Here is a 23,931-nt window from a genome sequence, read left to right as displayed (position 1 = left end):
CATCTTAACTCTCATCTCTGAAGCTGTGTTAGACAGAGAAGGGAAGGCAGACAGGCTAGCCCAGTGCCCTCAGAGACAGGCTCCACCAAGGAAAGGCCCTGGCACCTCAGGGTCCAGTCACTCACACGACTTAGAAAGCAAAGTGCTTGCCTACCACTGGCAAGGACGGACCCTGAGCCGACCGCCCCCCGAGCTGCGAGACTTCATGCAAGGACCTTCGCGAGCCACACCTGTCTGTGCCTCTGGCTGTGTCTAGTCCCGCTCCCTGAGCCCAGACTGACCCCCCAGATCTGCACGTGGAATTCTCAGGCTGCGCGGCCCCATCGGTTAGTTCCCGGTCCCTCCGGCTCAGCCCTGAAGCTGAGGAGGGGAGAAGGCGGACCCCGCGGAGGAACCCAAAGTCGGACGGAGGCCACCCCTTCTGGCCCAGCAGAGTAACCGGCGCAGCGTCTGCCCCCTCAGCCTGCCACGGTTCCTGGTTACTTGAGTCAGTGCAGTGGACGTGGCGGCATCTTTTAACGCGATCGAAGAGAGAATGTGACACGCTCTGCGACATCAGCCCTAGAAGAGAGTTCTCCCAGGGAGGGGCGATCGGCGGTTTCATTAAAGGTTTAGTTTCAAATACACGCACACGAGGGCAAGTACGTGTGCTTCTTTCTCTCACGCTGGGGTCTGAAAGCCACCGCCCTAGAGGGAGAGAAGGGAAGAGCCAGGGGATGGAGGTGCGGGAGAAGAGAGCCCGGGAAGGCTGGGCTCTCCCCGGCCTTGGTGCCCGCTGAGCCCGGGACAGGACGCCAGCCAGCCCGCCTGCCCGCTGCCCGCCCGGGGCCCTCGGTGGAAGAGCGGAGCTGGGGAGGAGGGAGGGCGGCCTCAGCAGCGAGCGGCTCCGGAGGGGGACGACGTGGCTCTTCCAACAATCCATCCGGCAGCCTGAAGACGTGGGGGGAGGGGGGGCGGCTCTCCCGAAGGCTGATGCTGCTTCCGCAGCAGAAATCAGGGCAGGTGCAGAGCCCACACGCGGCGTTGCTATGGCAACCTACTAGCTCCCCGGCCTTCCGCGCATGCATTGGTAGGACCTTGTCATTCCCGCCGCGGTGCCTCCAGGAGCCTGGGCTTGGGCCTGACACCACCAAGCCCAGGGAGAAAGGAGCCCCCCCAGGAGCCCCCCAGGCCCGCAGCTGCGCTGGCAGCTCCCCTACGCCACCCCCGTGCGAGTGATTGACTCTGCCAACAGGCAGGACGCTTGTTCTTAGCTCTTCCTGGGGCTCTGGTCTAGAGGACCGGCGGGGGCCGCGGCCGGCACAGACACAAGTCCCTGTTCCCTCGGTGACCGCCTGAACCCCGTTTCGGGAGGAGGCAGCAGACTCAGGAGGGGCTCCCGGCCCTCGGTGAGGAGCCACGAGGCGGCACGCAGGAGGCCGCGGAGGCGACCGCGGCATTGGTGCGAGTGCAGCTCACAGAGAGCACAGAGGGCACTCGGGCTTCTGCTTCCGTCCTGCGTCCTGTCCCGCGCGCCTGCTGTGGATCCTCCAGCCGCCAGGGAACGTCAGCGGCGGTGCTTGGGGACAGTGGCCAAGGGAAAGGAAATCGTGGAAAAAAGCCACACCCTACAGCAAGACCTAGTGTTCTCGAAATCCGTTCTATTTTTATCACCAAATATTTAACCTCTTTTCAGTGAGTTCAAGGGAGTCTTCCAGGCTAGGATGGGAATAATAATTAGGAAACGACCCATCGTAAAAACGGGCAGAGACGGGATCCCAGAGCGCGCCCCGGCGGGTGCCGCGCCGCAGCCGTCATTGGAGTGAAGGACAGCAAAGCCCCACCGAGATGCCCCCACGCACCCGCGGCAGGAGCTCAGATTCCCCGCGGGACACACGGGCGCGGGCGGGGAGAAGCCCAGGCAAAAGGCAAAAGGCTATTTGACCTCCAGGCCTCACCGTGCGTGAGAAGCCCGCACGGAGCCCCGCCAACCTCCCGTGTCAGAGCGCCGGCTGCAGCACCGTGACATGGGCTCGGGCATGGGGACTGGAACAAAGCCTGGGTGCAGAGACTTTGATTTGGGGCGGCCGCACCCTGCGGAGCCTCTCCAGCCCAGGAGTCTGTGTCCCCGAGGATGAGGGGCTCCTTCCCTCTGGGACACACAAAGCCCCGTGTGACCGGTTCCTACCCTCCCAGTGTGATGCCCCCAGAGAGGAGATATCCAGCGTGTCCCGGGACCGCCAGCTGCCTCCCCTCCAAACACTGGGTCCCTGGCCACTTGCAGCTGGTGCGGGACCCACGCATGTCGCTCAGAAGCTTCTGCCTGGATGTGGTTCACTTTTCCAGAGGACACCATAGTGTCGTACGCAGGCAAGACGTCTGCGGGAAGAAAACACAGAGCCTGCCTCTGGGCATCATGTGGCCTTCGTGGAGTTAACTAGGTGTTTCCCAAAGCAGTCAGGGACCAGGGAGATGACGTCCTCCGTGGAGCGCTGTGACCCAGCTCGGGGACCAACCCCGTTGAGCCCACACTTGTCACGCACATGGCCGCCTCCTCTGGGAAGCCAGAGAGCACAACAAGTGCTATGTAAAACCAGTCGTTTTGATCGAAAACAGCCAAGAAGAAATCATAGCCAGGATTAACGGTAGAAACAAAGCGAAGCCTGAACGGAAGCCTCGGTGTTGTGCAAGCAGCTCCCCTCTGCCGGCTCTCACGTCCCACTTGTCGGGATGTGGGCCGAGTCTCCTCGTTATGAAAGGTGCGTGTGGAAGATTCGGCACGTTAACACACGTGCAAGCACCCACAGACTCCCTCGGAGAGGCGAACCTCTGTCCAGGACCTGACGCGCGGCGTGAGCCCAAGGACAGGACGTGACAGCAGGCCCGGCGGAGCGCAGAGTAACTCCGTATCTGTTGGGTCTAATGACCGACCGTGTCGGCTGGTGTTCTGATGTCTAGTTCACTGCAAATGTGATGGCAAACAGGAAAAAACATGACCCTTAGCTGCAGATTCCTGGACCAGCGAAGAAAATAAATGAAATGCTGGGCTGCTCTGTGGAAGCGAGAGTTTGCAGATAATCAGTCGGATCCGTATTTCACTTCTAACACAACCACGGCTGGAAGGAAAAGCACCGGGAACGGAGGAACAGAGATGGGGCTGCGCTCACCGCGCAGGGGCGAGATCCTTCCTGTGGCTCCTCCCCCGAAGGCTCAGCCACAAGCCGGGGAGACAACTTGCCAGGAGGACGAGAGCGGGAGCGGGTCAAGGGCCACTGCCGTTCCCACCGCCCCTCGCAGACCTGCCCCCTCGGATCTCCACCCCGGATCAGGACTTGGAGCCTGATGGATGGACTCCGGAGGGTCTCCCTTGGGTGGGGAGGAGTCTGTGTGGAAGGAGGGGAGCCGGTGTGATCAGGAGGGCAGCTCTGCTGGCTGAGGTACAGACATGGGTCATCCCACGTCCAGAGAATTCTCTCTCACACACACACACACACACACACACACACACACCGTATAACCTAGCAAGTACCTTCGTGAACATCTCTGGGATGTCCCTGGAGGTGTGGAGAGGGCAGGACCCGGGCTCTCAGAGACCAGAGGTCACCCTCACGTGACAAGGAGGGGAAGCAGGAAGAGCGGAGAGAGGGAGAGGCACGGGTTCGGGACTGTGCTCACAGGGAGGAATCCCAGGGCCCCGACACGTGTCTCGTGTCAGTCTCTGGCTCTGCCCTGGAAGACCGTGGCTCTGGGTCCGCAGGGACAGACCGAGCCTCTCGGATCGAGCCGGTGAACCTGGCTGCTGGGGACCGGAGCGCCGGTGTGTGTGCAGTTCTCTCTCCGAGCAGGAAGGACAACAGGACGCTGTAGGACATTCCCACACGGGGTCCCCTGACGGCTGGATGTCTGTCTGACTGTGTGGGGCTCAGTGGAGCTGCGGTTTGATGGGCATGAGGGGACCGGAAGGCTCCTGAAACTCTCCTCCTAAGGAACAGCTGCCGCTGCAGGAAGGGCAGACTGTCCCGAAGGTGAGGTGCCCCCCATACGCCACAGTTGCCCTTGCCCTAGTGCGGGCTTCTTGGGCTGTTCCTAGGCCACCGGGGGGCTTGTGGGACACATTCCTGACCCCACACTGGGGACTCTGACTCGGCAGGTTGGGGGTGGGATCGTGGACCAGACCGAGCGCTTGCCGTCCACCCTGGCTGGACGCGCCGGGAGTGTCTTTAACAACACTTGAGTCCGAGGCCCCACTCCTGGACCGTCCGACTTGCTCCATCAGGGCAGGACCCCCTCGGGGTTTTCAGAGCGCACGTGCGAGGCTGAGACCCAGCCGTGTAAGGTGGGGCGGGCAAGGGCAGGCCCGGGAGCCGGCCTGGGAGGGAGGAAGGCTGGATGGGGCGGCTAACGGAGCTGCGGAGCTGAGGACCAACACGGCTTTCTCCCCCACAGGAAAGCAGCAGGAGGAAGTGGTCCAGGACCAGCGCTGGGTTCCGGGTTTGGGCACTGAGGGGCGGGCAGCACACCGTTGCCTATGACCAAGGTGGAGTGGGTTTGTGGGGGAAAGCGTGGAGTGGCATTGATGCCTTCGGAGACACTGCCTTGGGGGCCCCTGGTCCCGGCGTGCCCGTCACACAGCCTCACAGCCTGACCCAGGAGCCCCCATCCTCGCCGAGAGCCTCAGAGCGCATCTCTTCTCCCAGAATGGAGCCGGCTCTGGGAGGGGCTGGGACAGCACCCGGGGCCCAGTTACCCCCGAACCTCACCTTCCGGGGTCCAGAGCTGGCATATCTCCCCCGTTCAAGGGTGAATTCCAACAGGACGAGGACGAATCTGACTCCTCTTCTGCCACCGGGCCCCCCGGGCATTGGGAGCACGGGGGCATCCGCGTGTGTCCATCCCCTGTGGGAAGGCATTGGCTCCTGCTTCAAGAATGAGAGAGTGTCTAGTGTCTTACAGTGTAAGGGTCGGTGAAGCCCCAAGGATATGGTTCGAAGCTGGGTTTAAACCGTGTGTGCACGGAAGAGGAAGTGAGAGATGCGCTTCCTGGCGGCCCCGCAGCAGGTGCTTGGAGGGACCTGTGGGCGGAGGACGGGAGGCTGAGCTGGCCCTGCAGGCCCCGGGGGTGGAGCCGAAGGGGAGAGTGAGCAGAGGCAGGACAGAGGAGAGGAGGCCAGGGGGGCTCCAGGGAGCTGAGGGAAGGTCCGCTCCGGCGTGACCTGGGGGAGCCAAAAGGCCCCCGCGCGGTGGAGCTTGTCACGCGAGGCCCCAGGAGCTTCCTTCCCCTCGCACGCTCGTAGCTCAATGGCCTGGGATCACCAGCAGCAAAGTCCCGGGCAGCAGGGAGCCCAGCTGGGCCGACTGTGCCCATCTGCTCGGGACTGGGCCGCTCTGCTCCCCGGAACTGGAAAGGCCACTGCATCTTGCCTCCGTCTCCATCCAGGGACGGGCCTTCTCCCCACGGCCTCCCGACTGGGTCTCGAGGGGCAGGAACACAGGCTGGGGGACCGGCCAACCCCTTGGCTGCCCTCCTCCCCTCACCAGAAAAACCGCATTTCTTCTTGACCTCGGGTGCGGTCTGAGGTCTCCTGCCCTTGCACAGGGCTGACCCCTGCCTGGGGCCTCTGAGGGGGCTTAGTGACTTCCCTGGCCTGGTCTTGGGGCGCCTCCTAGGCCGTGGTAGCTGATTCTGTTCAGACCGCTGTCTCCCTGCTCACCCCAGTTTCTGGTGGTCCACCCCACACACAGCCCATGGGAGCCGGCCGCGACCCTGACGGCAGGGTCCAGAGCTCCCCGAAGGCTCTGTCCCCAGCCCACAGTGGTCAGGAAATGCTGGAATCCCCTACCCCAGCTCCGCAGCTCCTGCTGTCCGTCCACCTGGGGCCCAGGAGCCGCTGAGCCTCACCCTTGGGTTTTCAGGCTGGGCAGGGCACCTCCCCAGGGGAGATCCCCAGAGGAGCTGAGACCCCCACCCTGTACTTACGACCAGACCCAGCTCCGTCGTGGGGCTCCAACACCAGGACACCTACAGCCACCGCCAAAGGAACCTCGCAGCCCCCACCTCCCTGAGCCCGAGACCTTTGTCTTGGGCAGGTGACCAAGCACCACGAGAGGTGTTCAGCCATGTTCTTGGCAAGTTTCCTCCCCAGCATAGGACACCTACGGGCTCCGGGGACCTTTGTAACCGCCTGCCCACAGGCCCAGCTGCAGACTCCCTGGGAGCTCCCCGCTATGTGACCAACGGCCCCATGGGTCCTGAGGGTCTGCATGTGTTACACACGGACATTTCATGTCAGAGGAAGGGGCTGGAGGGTCCCAGGTCCCCGCCCAGGAGCACCTGCAGTCTCTAGAGGGCTGGGGGCCAGCATCCCTGCGGGGAAGAAACGCTCAAAGGGCTAGAACTGAAAGGGGCTCGGGTCCTCCAGCCTTCCCACAGGTGACAGAGATGGCCCAAGTTCACAGGTGGTGACACTCAGGTCACTGGGGCCACAGCTCCGACAAGGGCCAGTTCTAGAAGGACAAAGACCGCGGACACTGCGCCGGGTCTTCTCTCTTCTCCTCCGCCCTTTAACCCCCAGCCTCTTGCATTCTCACCCGGCGCCCGCCGGCCTCCGGCCACCTCTCGCCAGCTTGGGGGGCCGGGACCAGAGCTTCTCGGGAGGCTGGGCTTCTCGGTGTGGGCGGGACATTCCGCGGTGGGATGACACTCGGGTGTTACAAACATACCGGTTGCAACAGCTGTGACTGCTTTAATACAGTCACAGCTGTTGCAACCGGTATGTTTGTAACACGTGCACGAACACGTCCTCTCATTCAGAGGAACGGAAAGCGGAAACACGGGCGAACAGTTGTCTGCCTTTTACGATGAAGGCGCTGGCGCGGTCCTCGACGAGGCCCGGGAGAGTGGCAGGGCCCCGCAGGGTCTTCTCATGCGTCCCTCTGACTGTGGGGGCGGCTCCCTCGTGGTCACACGGCCCAGCCTGCAGCCTTGGAGCCCGATGGGACCAACGGGCAAACCCGGGCACCACCTCCAGCAGGTCTCCCGGCGAGATGAGCGGAGCACAGGGAGGACAGGAGGCCTCCTGGCAGCATCTACACGGGCCCCACCGCAGTGTCACTTGGCCCTGTGACCCCAGGCACTGTGACTGACAAGTGGAGGAGCAGGAGGCTGTCCCCATCCCAGTGCTCTCCAGGGGCTGCTCCTTTCCTGGCTCTAGATCCCAGCAACCTCGCGTGTGCATGGAAGCAGGAGGCCGTCGTCCTGGGACCCTGTCTGCACACTCCTGGGACCCTGTCTGCACACTCCTGGGACCCTGTCTGCACACTCCTGGGACCCTGTCTGCACACTCCTGGGACCCTGTCTGCACACTCCTGGGACCCTGTCTGCACACTCCTGAGGCCTCATCCCGTCCGCACCCCGGACCAGCCAGAGGCAGCTCGGCTCTGTCAGGTTCTGCCGTGCAGGACGCTGTGCCCCAGCGCCTCCGGGAAGGTTCACGTGCGGGGAAACCAGAGCAGCTCGCACGGATACTCACGCCAGGATCAACATTTCCCCGGAGCGCCTTGCAGCCCCATCCCCGGGAAGATGTGATGCTCCCTCGGGGCATATATTTGCAAGGTCTTTCCCTAAACAACGAGGAGGAAAGAAACAGAATTCCCATGGATTTTAAGTTCCTGGGCACGTGACATGTTTAAGTAACGGGTCCGTGCGGCTGGGGTGCGGGAGGTAAGGTTTTAATCAGGGGTTCCCGACTCTGACCACGGAGCTGGGTTCTGGATTTGTTTTGTTTTTAACAATCTAGGGGCAGCTGGGGTCCAACACAGGAGAGCTCTCAACTCAGCTGAGAAGGAAAAAACCCATTTAATGGTGCTGCCATTTAAAAACCATTTTAATGACAAAAAAAAAAAATTATCAGCAAGAGCGTTTAAGAATGTAATAAATTTCCTTTCTTGCTGAGCCTTTGTCGTGAAAATTGGAGGGGAACCACAATCCACTCTGGTTGTTAGCTTTATTCTTGCAAAATAAATAGAAAAACTCCCAAAGCCAGCAAACAATGTAATGTTTGTTTTTCCCCAGTAGTATTTTACATAATGTGGTTTTACAGGCCAGCCAGGCAATTTTAGGCGATTTTAAATCTCCACTAATTCCCTGGAGAAACAATCAGGCGGGCGTCCAGCCTGGGCCGATCCGGAGTCCCCGGGGCCTCCCAGTGAGGCTGGCCTTCCCGGCTTCTCTGGTCCTGCCACTGGCTCCACGGCCCAGGTGGTCTTTGTTTCCACTCACCCACCGGCCCCACCGTGACTCCCGCCGCCGTGAGCCCCGTGCCCTGGCGCAGCGCCCGCTGGCGGGGTCCCTGGTCTGGGCATGTCAGGCCTGGGACTCACCGTGGCCCCGTGTCTCCAGCGTTGTCACAACAGAAGCCAGCCGCCCCGGCAACCGACACACACTCTGTGTCCCCGGCCAGGCTCCCTCACTGCTGCTAAGACACCATTCAGTGGCCACTGTTCTACCAAGGGCCACCTGGTGGGGTGGGGTCGGGGTCCACCGCTGCTGGGCCTTGCTGCGTACTTTTTCTTGCTCTGTTTTAGGTTGGACCCCTTCCTCCCAGAAAGCATTTTCTTCTTCCCCTGCACGAACCACCTACAAACATGCATCCCAGGTCTCTGGCCAGCACCAGCCCACAGTGTGCCCTGGGGAGGAGCGACTGTGCTGCCACGGGCCAAGGCACACTGGGTGCCCAGCGCAGCGTGGGGGCTCCGTGTCCCTGAGCTGCAGTGGCCGGCAGCATCGCTCCACTCTGCTCTGGTCAAATGTCCCACCTCCCCCGCCCCCCAGCCCCAGCAACATGTGAGGTCACACCACCAGCGCCCTCTGCCCAAGACCCAGACAGACCCCCTTCGGGCGCCTGCAGCCCGCGCACCCTTCCCGCAGCCCCTCCTCCACCCCGGACCTCACGGCCTCTCAGAACTTCCCTTTTTGCTCAAGTGGGAGCAGGGTTGGCTTCTATTTCCAGAAACCAGAGAACCCCAATAAATAGATTTTGCTTTCTCTGTTTCTCTACTTAAATGCGTTTGGGGTTGTTGAAAACCAAGGTTAGGAAGTCATTTGTCCTTAACTTCCCAAGTGGACCGAGTCCCCTAGACAGGCCGGTGTGTAGCTCCCCCCAGACGACAGTGGACGAGCGGCTTCTGAGAACTGAAACCCCTGGGGCGCCCTCACACCCCGCGGGCCGCAGTGGCCGTCTCCAAGCACACCCCAAAGCCGTGGGGCCTGCAGAAGCCGTGGCGCGGGAGGTCAGGTGCTGGTGACCAGCGACCAGCGGGATCAAACGCCAAAGCAGCGCTGTTAAAAACCCGCCCTGACCTTCCCAGTGTCCAGGCCCCCCGCCCCCGCCCTTGCACTCTTGCTGGCGAAAGGGCATCAACCTGTTGGGCCTCCCTGGTTGCTACGGGCACGCCCCACAGGTGGATTTCTGTGTTTCCGGCTCCCTCGATGCCTTGTTGGGAAACCACCAGATGACCGGCTCATCTGTCTGCCTAATACCTTAGGTAAAGATGACAGCAAAGGGTAGGTGAAGAGTGAACAGGGCAAACGTTCCATTATGACCCGGATTGCTAAAGTCCCGAGGTGCTGGGTGGTCCCACCCGACTTTGAACAGCCACCACATATGAGCGCGACAGTGCCAACCAGCGGGCGGAAAGCTGGGGGACGCCCCAGGACCGGCTTCATCCGATTCCCCCGAGATCAGGGGCCACGTCCTTAACCGCCTGTAGATTTCTCCGCGTGCGGGAAGCGGATTACAGTCCGGCGCGTGGGAAAGGGAGCTGGCGGTGGAGGGCTGGTTCCCGGAGGGGAAGGCACCTGAGCTCTACAGGCGTGGCAGTGACCTGGGCACAGATGCCTACGGGGCCAGCTATCGGTGGCTGCAAGTCTGGAGACCGCAGAAGTAGCCAGAGGCCACAACGAGCTGAAGGGAGGGCTGGGGACAGGTCCCAGGTGCGGAGCCAGACGCCGTGCAGGACACGAGCCCCCCCCACGGCCCCGAGGGCTCCTCCATGAGTACCGGTCCTTTGGGTGGTTTCAGCAGAGAACAGCGTTCCGAAGTAGCGTTAACCACGAGTAGCTGCACGAATAGTGACTTTACGGGAGGGGAAAAAGTCCAAAAGGGGCTTCAAATCTCAACTACAGGGTCAGTATGGGGGTCACCCGACTCGTCTGTGAGTGGCGGCCAGGACGAACGGGTCCACGCTGTTTCATCCTGAGAACTCAAGATCAGCTTGAAGACGACCACAGTCATGTTCAGATCCCAGCTGATACTAATGCCAGGGGCGTGAGGCATGAAGCACTTCCGTTTAAATCCGGTTTCTTTGTCTGCTTAAAGAAACCCGGAAGACGGGAGCCAAGAGAACATGGATCTTTTGGACCAAGATGATCCAGTGATCACGAGGAGCCTTCCCTTTTCCTTTGCTTCTAGGGGATCGTTTACTTTTTAAATTTTAATTTAAATCGTAAATAATTTTAAATAATAATTTAAATTTTACCATTACATAGCCATGAGGTTGTTGAAATGTCACAAGAGATGTAGTGCTTCTATTTATTGTGGTTTATAAAATTTGAAGTTGATTGTAAGATTCTATGAGATACCAAGTTTTTTTTTTTTTTTAAGGTTTTATTTATTTATTTGAGATGGAGAGGGAACACAAGCAGGGGAAGGGGCAGAGGGAGAAGTAGGCTCCCCGCTGAGCAGAGAGCCTGACTCAGGACTTGATCCTGGGACCCCAGGATCATGACTTGAGCCAAAGGCAGACGCTTCACCGACTGAGCCGCCCAGGTGCCCCTCAAGTGTTTCAAGAATGAAAAAATAAAGGAGTAATGGTCTGCAATCAAATCTGCACGAATAGGAGAGACTTGTTGAGAGGCCAGAGGGACCTGCGGAAGGCATGGGAGAGGTTTTCTGATCTTTTACAATCTCCCGTGTGTTGGTTTTGATGATGACCTTGAGCTGGAGAGCACAAGTGTCTCCCTTGCCCTTGGCTCATTTCTTGGTGGGTTTTTGTTATTTTAAGTGATTACTATTTGACCAAGAAACTAGAGAATTCGGATTGAAGGCGATCTCTTTCTCATCGGGGGCTCACTCTGCACTGAGGGGCTCCTCACTGGAATGCGGCTGGAAAGGGTCACTAAGGAAGGAGGCGGGAAGGAGCTTTCGGTCCTTAGAGCCGGCCGAGGGGAGATGCCACGCTGGCCGCCCACGGCCGCGTGGGTGACGACCGTCTACTTCTCGCGACGTGACATTACAAGCGACGTGGGTAACGAGCCCTCGTGAGCCAGCCTGTCCCTGGACAGCCCAGGCTCGGTGGTTCTGATGAGGGCGTAGCTCTGCATTTCCCTGCGTCCAGGAATGACGGGACTCGTCAAGAGATGGTGTGAAGGTGCTCGCAGGTGACGCTTGCTCCTGCCGACGGGCACAGGTGTGGGGCCCTCCTCGTGGAGAGACGGGGCCCAGAGCAGCGACACGGCCCTCGTAACACTCCCATTCCTTTGGAGCCCGACAACCACCAGCCTGCTTGCCTCATCCTTGGGGACCCCAGGGGGTGCACCCTGGGGCCCCTTTGATTCCCATTGAGAAATTCAACCTCTTTTGCTGGACAAGGACACAAGACTTTTGTCTATCATCAGATGAATATTTTCTTAAATACACTTTTTTTTAAAAAATTCATTTGTCTTCTTTTTTCTTTTTTTTTTTAATTGCAAAATTCATAGCACAGCATCACAACCAGCAAGAATAATAGTGGCCCTGACGCTGACAGGAGAAGGTTGGAGGAACCCACTCCAGCTTCATCTTGGCTACTTAGCGAGGAGGGCCGTGGGGCACCGGGGACAGGGACTCCTTTTACTTTGTATTTCTGGTATCTTTGGTCACACTGAGCACGTGGAATTTCATAATATGTTTTAAAAAATCTGGAAAAGAGAAGATTAACTAGGGGGCGCCTGGGTGGCTCGGTTGGTTGGGCGTCTGCCTTCAGCTCAGGTCATGATCCCGGGGTCCTGGGATCCAGCCCCAGGTTGGGCTCTCTGCTCAGTGGGGAGCCTGCCTCTCCCTCTCCTTTTGCCTGCTGCTCCCCCTGCTTGTGCCCCCTCCCTGTCTGTGCTCGCCCTCTCTCTCCCAAATAAATAAATAAAATCTTTAAAAAAAAAAAAAGAAAGAAAGAAAGAATTAAAGCCTTAACAATATTTTACTGTGTGAGGCCTGATGAGGCATGTGTTCCATCAGGCAGAATGTTCTGTTTCCATCTGTCACGTATCTGGGATTGTGGAATCATGTGAGACCGTGTCCGGGCGCTTCCAAGATGAGGGGGAAACAGATCGCAGCCATGTCAGCACGACCCCCTGGAAACCACTCGCTCATCGTTCAGGGATATCGAAGAGCAGATCTTCGGAATGGAGCCGGGCCACAGCTCCGGAAAGACGTCTGGCTGTGTCCTCTGAGAGGGCAGCGCCCAAGCACCGGTCCTGGGACGTGCCTGGGAGGGAGTTCGCCAGACCAGGCCGGGGAATCCGTGGTCTCTCGCTTTGCGGAACGAGCCGGCGGCATCAGCCATACCAGAGGCCTTAGTCACGTTCTGGAAGCCAGAGGATCCGCGGCTCCGTGGGGAGAGGCGAAGGGTCCCATCAGAGCTGCGGGAGCGGGCGTGTCTCCCTGGGTCAGGGCTCTGAGACACAGCCCGAGGGAGTGAGTCTGGACATTTCCCAAAAGCCTGTCCACGCCAGCAAGGCCAGCGCGGGGCACGGGACGCTTCTGTCCACATGTCTCCTGGGAACGGTGTCCGAACTATGTCCAGTGTATGTTTGAATAATGATGGATTCCTTAAAAACAGGCACTGAAGGCATTTCCCACGGAGAAGTATCAGAAGTATTTTAAGCTCTGGAGGGCTGGTCAGACCCACGGGACAGGGACGGGCTGGAGCCGCGGCTGGCCTGTGCCTTCCCAGGAGAGGGGCCTGGGAAGGTGGGCCAAGGGGGCAGCCCGGGCACTTCAGAAGCCCACACCCGGGCCCTCCCCTCCCCCCCGCACCCTGCTCCCATTTCTCCCTCCCTTTCCCTCGGGCAACAGACAGAGCAGGGACAGTGTGACAAGCCCGTGACCGTGTGACAAGCCAGCCCTGTTCCTTCCATTCACATCCCCCAGCTGCCATTCCCCGACCCCCACACCACCTGTGCAGACGCTCCCCGCCTTCCCCTGTCGCCTTGGAACAAAAGAATCCCAACACCTTTCTCCCGAGCACGTGGGCCCAACCTAGGCCTATCGATATCTGTGCTTCAGGGTGAAGGGCGAGTCTTCAGGAACCGAGCGGTGCAGGGCCCGCAGTGGGCGGCCGCTCCAGGAGTCGCGGAGTCACGCCACACCCCGCCCCAGCCCCGGCCCCAGTCAGCGGCAAACAGCCGCATTCCTGCTCAGAAAGCACCGGGCTCTCAGCCCGCAGAAATCCACGGAATTCAAGGCTCTCCCTGTCTGTGCCCTGCTCCTCTCTCACGAGCTGCGCGGGCAATTCCAGCGCGCAGGACAGCGCGATGACAATACTACCGGGGGGTGGCGGAGCATTACTGACGCGGCCCGTTCTGCCTCTCCGGCAAGTCCGCTCCAAGTCCGCTCGCCCATTCTTCCGGCGTGGGGTCCCCTCATGCGGGGCCACACTCACATTGTTTCGACCCCATCTTTGTAAAATTCTGGCACATGCTCCACTGTTTGTGGGAGAGACGGCTCTTCTAGCAGTTGTAGGCTCTTGGCACAGACGGGTGTCCCCGGAGAAGGTGGGGAGCTCGGACACACTCAGGTGGGGATGGAAAGCAGAGCCCGTGGGGGCTGTGGCTGGACGGTGGCCAGGCGCCCGACTCACTGTGCTTCCCACAAGGGTGAGGGGACCTGAGCCACTGTCCTGGGTGCTGGCTCGTGTCTGGGTTGTGGAGGAGAACCGCCCCACCCCCGGCCTCGCCGCCGCAGTCAACCGTTCAACGCTGCTGCAGCCCGGAGGGTGAAGCCTGTTTGGGAAGTGGCCAGCGCAGGCCCACAGGCACCAATGTCAGCCTCCCGGGATCTGGAACCCCGCCTCCAGCGGTACGGGCATCCCCAGTCCACCCCATCCCTGACCAAAGAGGCCCCCTGAGAGGCTGCTGGGCCCAGGCCCTGGCCAGCAGCAGGTGCCACTGCGAGCGGACATCTGGACCCCACACCCGTCTCCTCTGGCATCTGCCGGGTGGTTGGTTTCATCCCAGTGTCTTCTCAGACAAGCTCTGGGATGGGTTTTTCCTGCTATCGTCACAGCACCCACAGGACCCCATTTCCACCCCTCTGCTGTGTGGCAAACTAGTAAAACACAAGCGGCTTTCTGTGATTCTCATACAATCTTCTCAAACGGAAGGGTGCTGACCCTCGGCTCATGAAGAGGTGAGGTCCGGCAGCAGCCCCGGGCTGTCCTGCATGGACATGCAGAGATGCTGCCCCGAGCACCAGCGGCACACAGCACAGGAAGCGGGGAGGCCACGTCTCTCCCCTGCAAACCCCGTTCCGCAGGCGGTAATGACCAGGCATCGGCTGTCACTGGTACCCGAGAGGTTGGGGACACATCACCTAGAACCGCTCTTCATTTACAAGATTGACCAAAGAGTGTTGTCAAAACCAGTGGTGAAGGTACCAGAAATGAAGACTAATCCCCTGACTGTTGCCCTGAAAAGGCGAAACAGGTCTGGTCGGCAGTCCTGAACACTGGAGGGCACAGGCCACAGCCTGGCAAGGGGAGGAGCAAACCTGTGGGTCACAGAGGACACAGTGGGCCACAGGGGACACAGTGGGATACTGTGGACAGCAATGGATACTGTGAGACACCGTGTACACTGTGGGACACCTGGAACATCATGGGACACTGTGGGACAAAAGGGGACACTGCAACGCTATGAAACACTGTGGAACATTGTGGGAAACTGGGGACACCGTGAGGCTGTGCACGGGGAGGTAGAGAATGCCCACTGATGCAGCAGAGACTCCTCTCACTGAATGATGTCACCATGCCATTCAGGCTCTCCTTGCAAAAAGAAACGATCCTTTCCCACATAGTAGGGACTGTGTGAATTGGGGAATTGTATCTGTTCTTTTGGGAAATAAAAGCAAAATCCTCTTTGCATCCAATCTGATGAAACACATTGCAAAGTCAAAAACACGCATGCCTCAGTCATAAATATCTGCTGTTTTTACCATGCAGCAAAATAGACAGGGATCTCAGACAGGATATTTTCTTGAATAATGAAGAGAAAAACTTGCTCACTGCCTGCTCTGAGCAACACTGTCGACGGGAGGCTGGAGGCTGCGCCTTGCCTTCAGTCCGTGCTCTTGTCTGATTACCATTTCAAAATCTGTAGGATCTGTAGTTATAGCCCCTCTTTAGCTCCTGACCTAAATAATCTGTGACTTTTTTAAAAATTTTCTTTTTCTCTTGAGTCTTGCTATGGGTTGCGCAATGTAACTAGTCTTTAAAAAGAACCAACTTAAGTCTCTGTTAATTTTCTCTGTTGTTGGTACCCTGGTTTGTTGACTTCTGTTGTGATCTTTATTCATGACGACTTTTAAATCACTGTTTCCCAGAAACGTCAGGAGGAGTTTCCTCGAAGTCGCACTGTGCACAGTCCTTGCTGTTTGCTTATTGTGTCCGCCCTGGCCCTCGGCTGCTGGCCCCCCTCTGGCCCTCACAGCACTGAGCCTACTCCTTTGCATGAGGGCTGGGAACCAGAACTCGGGTAGACCGGGGTATGACGCCCGGCTCAACAGCTGGGTCACTGGGAGGTGTCAGTGTGAGTTCTTTACCCTCTTAACTCCTCCTGCACCTGCAAATAGAAGGTACTGGGGGGTGGGGCATGTGGAGAAAACCACCTCCAAGAGTCATGACCTCCTCGTGCATCACCACCAAGTAGAAACCACTATAGAAGCTCAGGCAGGGGAACCTGACAATGCATTGGTTCCAAAGGGCTGGAAGGTCTGGAGGAGCAAAAGGGAGCACAGTGTTCTCCATCCTCAACCTTCAGTGGTCTGCAGTGCTCCCAGCGCAGGTTGCAACGGAAGGCCGCTGGCGAGAGTCTGGGAGATGCTGATGATGGATGATGATGGATGGAGGGGATGGGGATGAGAGCCGGGACCAGGAGCTGCACATCCTGGGGGCTGATGTGGCAGGTGCTGAGCCCTGTCCGCTCTCTGTCTGTCCACATCATCTGTCTATCCACCTGTGTACATATGGAGATTCCTCTCTCAGTTCCAGCTTCTCTTAACAGAGCACCGCTGGCTGGGGGGATACACAGCAGTCACTTACTCCCCACGGGGCACGAACCCCCCTTCGATGGAGACTCCTCCCCATGACCTAAACACTGCCCCACAGCTCCTAATACCAACACATCCGTGGTTAGGTCTCAACGCGAGAATCCAGGAGAGACACGGACATTCAGCGCTCTGTCTCCATTGTCTGTCTGTCTATCGTCTTCCTACCACGCTGAGCTGTTGGCGTGTCCTCATTCCTGCTCTGTTCACCGATGCTTGTCGGTGGAATGACAACCTTCTTGATTTTCACAATATGTCACAAACAAATGAATTCATGAGCCTCGGTCTTCACCCATTCATCCCACACGGTCTCACCCCGTATCCCTCATCACCTGCGAGTTATTGCTCTTTCGCAGCAGCCCCAGTGCTCTGCATCCTGAAGCCTGTCACCTATGACGTAAACACCAAGAAATGAAACAGTGCTTCAGCAACAGAACGGGGGCGAGGGTGTGGGGAATGGACAAGGTTTCCTTTTCCACGTCCAGTATCTGGTACCGTGGAAGGGAAACCCTGCAGAACTCCTCAAGGTGACCTCTCGTATGTGTTCAGCATTTTCCGAGCCCCTGTTGGATGTGATCTGAAGCGTATCCTCGAGTCAAGCCCCATCACTTCAAGTGCAGCGGCTCCCATAATTGCTTCTCCAGCAGCATGTGTGTGCGTGTGCGTGTGCACACGCATGTCTGAGCACGTCTGTGTGCATGTGAATCCACGCATGTGTGCACGTGCAAATATGCCTGCGTGCAAAGATGCAGACACAGAAAGGAAAAGGAAGGACATTAGGACTCCCCGCGGGCCCTGCAAGGGGCCCACAGCGCTCTCTCCTCGCCTCTTCCTGTGATGGTCTCCCCGACAGAGACAGGACTATCACTGGGTGCCTTCCAGAAACAACGGGCAGTAACAGTGTCCCGGAAACCGCTGCAGCCCTGGAACACGGCTTTCGGGACCAAGAAACGCAGCCAGGAGGTGCTCAGAAGCAGGGCAGAAAGGAGAGGTGGGCCGAGGAGAGGCAGGATGAAGAAGGCAGAAAGGAGCTTGTGCGGGTGTGCGTCCGGGAGAGCGCGGGCCGGGCAGCGAAGCCAGGCACACAGCCCCACAGCGCGGGGCCGAACCCCAGCCACTGCCAAGCCGCCCCCTGCACAGCCCCTCCCGCCACCGGGTCCCATCGCCAAAGACCCCATCAGGAGCTCCGGGACAGGAGTTCACACCGAACCAAGCACAGGAAAGGGAAAAGAGAGATGGAGGGCAAATCCAACCTTGAAAATGTTGGGTTACCGTCCAGCTGGAGCCCTTCTGACCAGCGGGGCAAATCTCTTCGCCTCCATGTCCTTATGTATAGAAACACAAAAGAGGGACTATTTTTTTTTCATATTTTAGTAAAAATTTCTTTTCTCACTTCTTCATGCTTCCCAAAGTTGTGTGTGTGTGTGTGTGTGTGTGTGTGTGTGTACACGAACACCTTAGTAGTAGGAGGGAGTTGAGATCTTATCTCACCGTCATATATAAATGATCTTAAAAAGCACCCAAAATCATGGACCGTGTTATGGACTGAGTGACATCACCCCAAAGTCCACATGTTGAAGCCCTAAGCCCCAGCGTGACTGTATTTGGAGCCGAAACCTTAGGAAAGGGGACCGGGGCGGGCCCTGATCCTGTAGGACCGGTGTCCTTCCACGAAGGGGAGGAGACTCCGGAGTCCTCTCTCCGCTGTGTGCAGAGGGCAGGCCATGTGAGCACACGGTGGGGAGGCAGCCGTCTGCGCGCGGAAGGGAGGTCTCGCCGGATGCGGAATTTGCTAGCACGCTGACTTTGGACCTCGAGCCTCCAGAACTGTGAGAACAAACATGCCTGCTGAGACCCCGGTCTGTCTACGGTGGCCTGAGCGGATGCCACGGACCCACTGGTGTCCTGAAGAACAACCCAGAGTAAGTGAGACCAAGTGAGACCGGGCCAAGCTCCCAGCAGACGGTCTGCTAAATGGCGCCGTTTCACAGGTGGGTTCGTTCCGTGGGTGGGGGAACCGCGGTACCTAGCTTTGGTCTCAGGTGCCTCCCACCCAGCAGGAACCCGTGGAGATCTGCTGAGCAGGTGAGGGAGTATTCTGGGCCCACTGGAGGACTATCCTGCTAAAGCTAAATATTCTGGAAATATCCCTTTGAGTTGGCATGTAAAATCAGGGAGTCGTGAGGAATATGCACCCCTTGGAGATGGTTTTCAGTGTCGGGCCGGGTGTCCACGGTCGTCCCTGGACTCCCTCCCCCTCTGGTAACGCTGTGGGGTAGAGAATCAGGGGGCGGCAGGGACTCTGGGATAGGAGGGTCAGACGCACGCCCTCCAGAAGTGGGGTGCCGCGTGTTGCCAGCACCACAGTTCTCCTGGGTTCTCCGGGCCAAGCCAAAACAGCGACCTTTCACGATTTGGGTCACCATGTCACACTCCATCCCGTGACTAACATGTGGCTGGGAAAGGGGTTTGGCCCCTAGAAAAGGAGATTCTGATATTGACATTTGGGGTCTTTTATGACAAAACACAATCGGTAAGATCCCTGAGGACTTACGTCCCAGGACTTCACCCTTTAGAGAGCACTGGTTCCCAAATCCAGGTGCGCACGAACTCCTGCGGACCCCCCTCAGGTCTCCTGAATTCGGGTCTCTTGGTTTGGGGTCCAGATCATCTGTGTCCTGAAATCTTTCCTCAGTGTGTCTGACATAGTGGTTCTCACAGGCCCTAAGATGCTGAGGCTCCCCAGGCCGCTTAAGGGCCTTGGTCTTCCCTTCTGATGCGGGAAGTGCTGGAAGACAGAACCCCAGAAGACAGAACTTGACAGCAAGTACAGGCTATCTCGCCTCCCTCAAGCACGGCTAAGAGTATAAAGGGGTCTTTGAGACCCAAAAGTTCAGGAATTCATACATGATTTTCTAGAGTTTTCAGCCAGTACTTGATGCACAGACCCGGTTCAGGAGGTATCACCCTTCCCGGAAATCAAGCAGTCCTCGCCACTGTTCACGACGACCCCTCAGCCTCCCATCGGTGCCACCTACCTGGAAGAAATCCCTTTCCGCAGTAAGAAGGGGCCCGGGAGCGGGCCCGGGATGCACTTCCGAACACAGACGCAGACCATGTTGTCCTGTGCTACGGACGTCTGGGGAGCGATTTGGGAAAGAGCTTGCAGGGGGTCTGCGATGCGACGCAAGGCTAGGGGTCACAGACAGACAGCTTCTCTTTCTTTGTTTGTTCCTTTTTTTTTTTTCTCCCGATTATTTATTTATTTATTTATTTATTAGAGAGAGAGAGAGAGACAGAGGGCATGAGGGAGAAGGAGAAGCAGACCCCCCAGCTGAGCAAGGAGCCCGATGCGGGGCTCGATCCCAGGACCCTGAGATCACAACCTGAGCCGAAGGCAGACACTTCACCGATGGAGTCACCCAGTCGTCCCCCACAGCTTTAGTACAGACCCCGGAGGGGGAGCAGCAACCAGGGGAGACCACCTCACCCCAAATCCGAACACTGCAGGAATCTCCTCCTGACCAGTTTTAAAGATGTTCCTCAGAAAGAAAACACGAGGCATTGAATTTCTCTTTTATTTGAACATCAAGAAAGTGCAGCACGGGGACTCAGACGACTTCTCAAAATGTCAGTAAGGTCACGAAGAGACATCGTGGGTTGCGTGTAGAACCTTTGCTCCTACTGAGGGTCGTCAAACAGACAACCATAAACGTCCCACTCATCTGCGCTGACAGTGAAGAAAGAGGCACAAAAAATGCTTCAACAGATGCCACGGGGGACAGTTCAGTGTCCCACAGCAGCCAGTTGAGAGGCGGAGACGGGGACCCAGAGGCGGAGGGGGAAGAGGGCAGGGAGACAAAGAAGTAAGAGGGACACACAGAGCCACAGTGTGCCGTGACGGCAACAGGAGCCAGCCCCCCCCACACACACACACGGGCAGACGCGGAAAAATGTTTGCAAAAGTCGATTACTTTGGGACAGTCCTTACAGTGTTACTGCAAGGAGCGGAAGGCTCCGGTCTCGGGGACTGGTCTCTGCACTGAGCGCCCCCGGAGCCAGAGGGCGCCCTGTGCGCCCTGACCTCACTCGGAGCCCGCGGGCGCTGTCCTCAGCCAGCGCCCCGCCTCCGACACAGTGTCCGCGGGACACATCGCGTCACCCAGGCCAGAGTGCCCCCTGCGCACCCCCTCCCCCAGTGTATTAACACATTCATCTTAAATAAAGGACAATCGAGCTCTTGGCATTCAAGCGGAGTCAGGCAACACGAGCTAGTCAGTGCGAGGCGTTGTTTGGGGCCGACCTCGTCCGGTGGAACTAAATGCTCCATGTTTGACTGGTGCCGAGAGACAGAGAGACTAGAGCAAACATCACAAGAAAAATATAAAATTAGGTTTTTAAAAATGTAAGGCTTCAATACAAGATGTAATTAAGACTTGGCACATTAAAGTCCAACAAGATAAACACCAGCCACTTAGTAACTTTTACAAAATAAGTCAGAGTGCAGGTAACAGGTTCCTCGTCCGTGACCAGCCTTATCTGATGATGACGCGTGGAGGAAACGTCGAGAAATCAGCCTGGAGTTAGCGGAGAAGGCTACGCCGGCTCCTAGGTAAAGTTTTACCCTTTATTCCAACAATAAGTAGAAACTTTTTTCAATCACTCTACACCACTCTACGCCCGCGTTACTGATCTTTACACAGTGATTAAAAGTACTGGAAACATACACACATACCCCACACCCCAGCCACCGGCTCCCACTTCCTCCCCTCAGTAAATTGCTTCTCTGACCCGGAACATTCTGTCCTAGGCCGGCACCCGGCGCTTTGCCCATCCCCCGATCCCTGGGCTTGGCTGGTCTTTCCGCTGCGCGGAGCCACTCTGAGCAGCACTTCAAGTAAAATCCATGAGTCAGAGCAGAAGCCGAGCCTGGCTCCTGCTCACATCTCGGGCCTGGACACGCTGTCCCTGCTGCTGTGCCTCTGGAGACACGTGTGTGTGCGTGCGTGTGTGTGAGCCCTGAGTGCGAGGCCGTGTGAGTAGGCCAGCGTGGGGCGGTGAGGCGGAGAGAGACTGGGGGAGTTCACGAGCGAGCGTTACAGGTGTGGGTGTGTGAGCGTGTGAACGAGGGGCAAGGGTGCACAGCTTGCACTGCGGGCAGGACAGGGGCCTGGATGCGACCTCCGTGTGGACAGAGTCCTTCCCATCCCGGCCCCACTCACCCGCTGCGGTCGCTGCCGGCTTCCGACCCTTCCCCTTCCCAGTTGGAAAGTTAGGTTGACTTGAGTTTCCAAGCCTTCCCGACCCTGCACATGTTTTCCACTTTGGAGAAACAAAAGCATAAATGCAGCAAAATCTTAAACCCGGTTCTGCGGCAGACAGCCACCGTCTGGGCCGCTCCTGCCGTGGACACCGGCTCCTCGGATGGGGGCACCCAGCGCCCAGCGCCAGCAGAAAGCTCAGACCGCTGGCCCAGCCAGAGGGTCTCTGGGACATACAGGAGTCTTAGGGGTGGGGGACCAGAGGCTTTTCCCCTGTGGCTTATCCTCTACCAGCTGAGCCCCAGGGCATTTGGAGGAGCGAGGGGGAGGCCGGAATGCTGCAGAAGGCCAGCTCGGGGAGAGCCGTGGGTGCAGGACACGGAAAGGGGAGGCTGTCCCGGCTGAGGGCAGCGGAAGGGGCTGGGGCGGTCTGGCGAGCCCGTGCCTTACGCTGGCGCTTCGGGCTCCCAGGAGCCAGGAGGTGAGCTGCGCGGGCCCCAGCAGGGCGCCGGGGGGAGCGGCGAGTCCGCGAAGCCGGCTGTGGGCACCGGGGATGCTGGTCCTGCTCGCGGGGGGCCGGGGGGCGGCGGGCGGGGAAGGCCCGGCTTGCGGGCGCGGGCGGTGTCCGTGGCTCCGGGGCGCCCCGGTCCCCGGCTCAGAGCGTGCTCAGGTGCGGCAGCGTGTCCAGCGGCCCGGAGCGGTGGCGCGCGGCGGCCGCCTTCTCCACGCCGCGCAGCCACTCCGTGCACTTGCGGACCAGGCCCTCGTCCGGCCCCGGGGCCTCCTCCTCGTACTCCACGTCGTCGTACTTGTGCCGCTCGTTCAGCAGCGACACGGGCAGCGGGGGCCGCGGGCCGGGGGGCTGCAGGCTGCCGGGGGGCGGCCGGCGGCGGCCGGGGCCCGCGGGCCGGGCGCTGGGGCAGGGGCCGAGCGGACGCCCGGCGGCGGCCGAGGGCGAGGGCAGCGGCCGGCAGGGCCGCGCCAGCAGCTGCTTGTCCAGGTGGCGCCGCTGGAGCAGCAGGACGGCCTCGGGGGTCAGGCTGAGCGAGACGCGCACGGCGGCGGCGGGCCCTGCGGCTCCCGCGGGGCTGGGGCCGGGGCGCCCGGGCCCGGCCGGGGCGCGCGGAGGGGCCGGGCCGGGGGCCGCGCCGGGCCGGCGGCCTCTTCAGGGTGGTGGAGGGCCAGGAGCCGGACAGCAGCCCCTCGGGCCGCTCCGGGGGTCTCCTCCTCTCCGCCGCGGCGGGCGGCGAGGGCGCGGGCGGGGCTCCGGGGGGCGCCACGGGCCTGCGGGGGGCGCCGGGCCTCCGGGGCGGGGCTCGCGCGGCCGGGACCCCCGGGGTCCGGGCGGGCGCCCGCGGCGACGTGGGCGGGAAAGGCATGGCGCGGCCCGGCCGGCGGGTCATCGGCGCCCTGGAAGGAGACGGGCGGCTCTCGGTCAGCGGAGCGCGGGGACCCGGGGCGCCCCCGCGGGTGGCCGCGCCCCGCGCCGCGTGCTCCCGCCGCACCCACCTGCGTCCGGCCGCGGCATCCCCGGCTCGCTCACGTGCCGGCGCGCCCCCCCGGGGCCGGTCCGCCGAAGCACCCCTCCGTCCTTGCTTCCCGGCCGGGGCACCCGCCGGCCCGACCGACGGGCGGGCGGGGCAGCCGTGAGCCGCCCGACCCCGGCGAGCGCGGGCACAGCCTGGCCCAGGCCGAGCGGGACGCGGCAGCAGCAGGAGGAGCCGAGCGCCCGGCGGGTGTCACGACCGACTGTTGCGTGCGGCCAGACACGGAGCCCGGACAGCGCGGGGCGGGAGCGGCCGGGACTCTGCCCGCCGCCCCCCTCCGGCACCGGTTTTCATCTCCGGGAGGCGGGGAGAGGCCCTGGGAGGGGCGGCTGTGTCTTCAGCCCGAGGCGGAGCCCTCGCCCGTTGGAGGGAAAGTCCTTGACCACCGCCCAGCGCCTATAAGAGGGTGGGAAGCCGAGCCCGGGGAGACCGGCCAGGCTGGCCGCGCTCTGGTGCGGGTCGGAGGGGGGCGCGCCGCCGGGGGAAGGTGGCTCACGGGCTCACCGGAGTAGGGCACTTTGTGTCACGTTAATGCCATTGCCAAAAGCAATGCATAGGCAAAATAGTCCAGTTTCAATGATACAATATCGTAGGAAATATTACACATTGAGGGTTTTTTTTTTTAAGATTTATTTATTTATTCACAGAGATCACAAGTAGGCGGAGAGGCAGGCAGAGAGAGGGAATCAGGCTCCCCGCTGAGCAGAGAGCCCGATGTGGGGCTCGATCCCAGGACCCTGAGATCACCACCCGATTGGAAGGCTGAGGCTTAACCCACTGAGCAACCCG

The 23,931-nt window shown here is 59.6% G+C and overlaps 2 protein-coding genes across 2 annotated transcripts; both read right to left on the bottom strand.

Moving 5' to 3' along the window:
* Positions 1-1,620: 1,620 nt before the first annotated feature.
* Positions 1,621-19,452, bottom strand: LOC106003500. Its single transcript, XM_045080304.1, has 6 exons — positions 19,373-19,452; positions 13,441-13,555; positions 8,359-8,614; positions 7,509-7,599; positions 4,740-4,895; positions 1,621-2,941 (listed from the first exon to the last, which is right to left on the bottom strand). The coding sequence occupies exons 1-6, from the start codon at positions 19,450-19,452 to the stop codon at positions 2,899-2,901; spliced, it is 741 nt and encodes a 246-aa protein (XP_044936239.1). The 3' UTR covers positions 1,621-2,898.
* A 2,696-nt stretch (positions 19,453-22,148) lies between these two features.
* PRR18 (proline rich 18) lies at positions 22,149-23,505 on the bottom strand. Its single transcript, XM_045080061.1, is given in 3 exon segments — positions 22,149-22,713; positions 22,715-23,005; positions 23,105-23,505. Coding segments are annotated over 2 exon segments (747 nt in total). The 5' UTR covers positions 22,999-23,005; positions 23,105-23,505; the 3' UTR covers positions 22,149-22,250.
* Between the last annotated feature and the right edge of the window lie 426 nt (positions 23,506-23,931).

The sequence above is a fragment of the Mustela putorius genome, unplaced genomic scaffold (assembly GCF_011764305.1).
Source record: "Mustela putorius furo isolate JIRA1106 unplaced genomic scaffold, ASM1176430v1.1 tig00000450_pilon_pilon_pilon, whole genome shotgun sequence".
Taxonomy (NCBI): Eukaryota; Metazoa; Chordata; class Mammalia; order Carnivora; family Mustelidae; genus Mustela; species Mustela putorius.
Note: the sequence above shows the minus strand (reverse complement) of the source record. Positions and strands in the feature narration are given on the sequence as shown.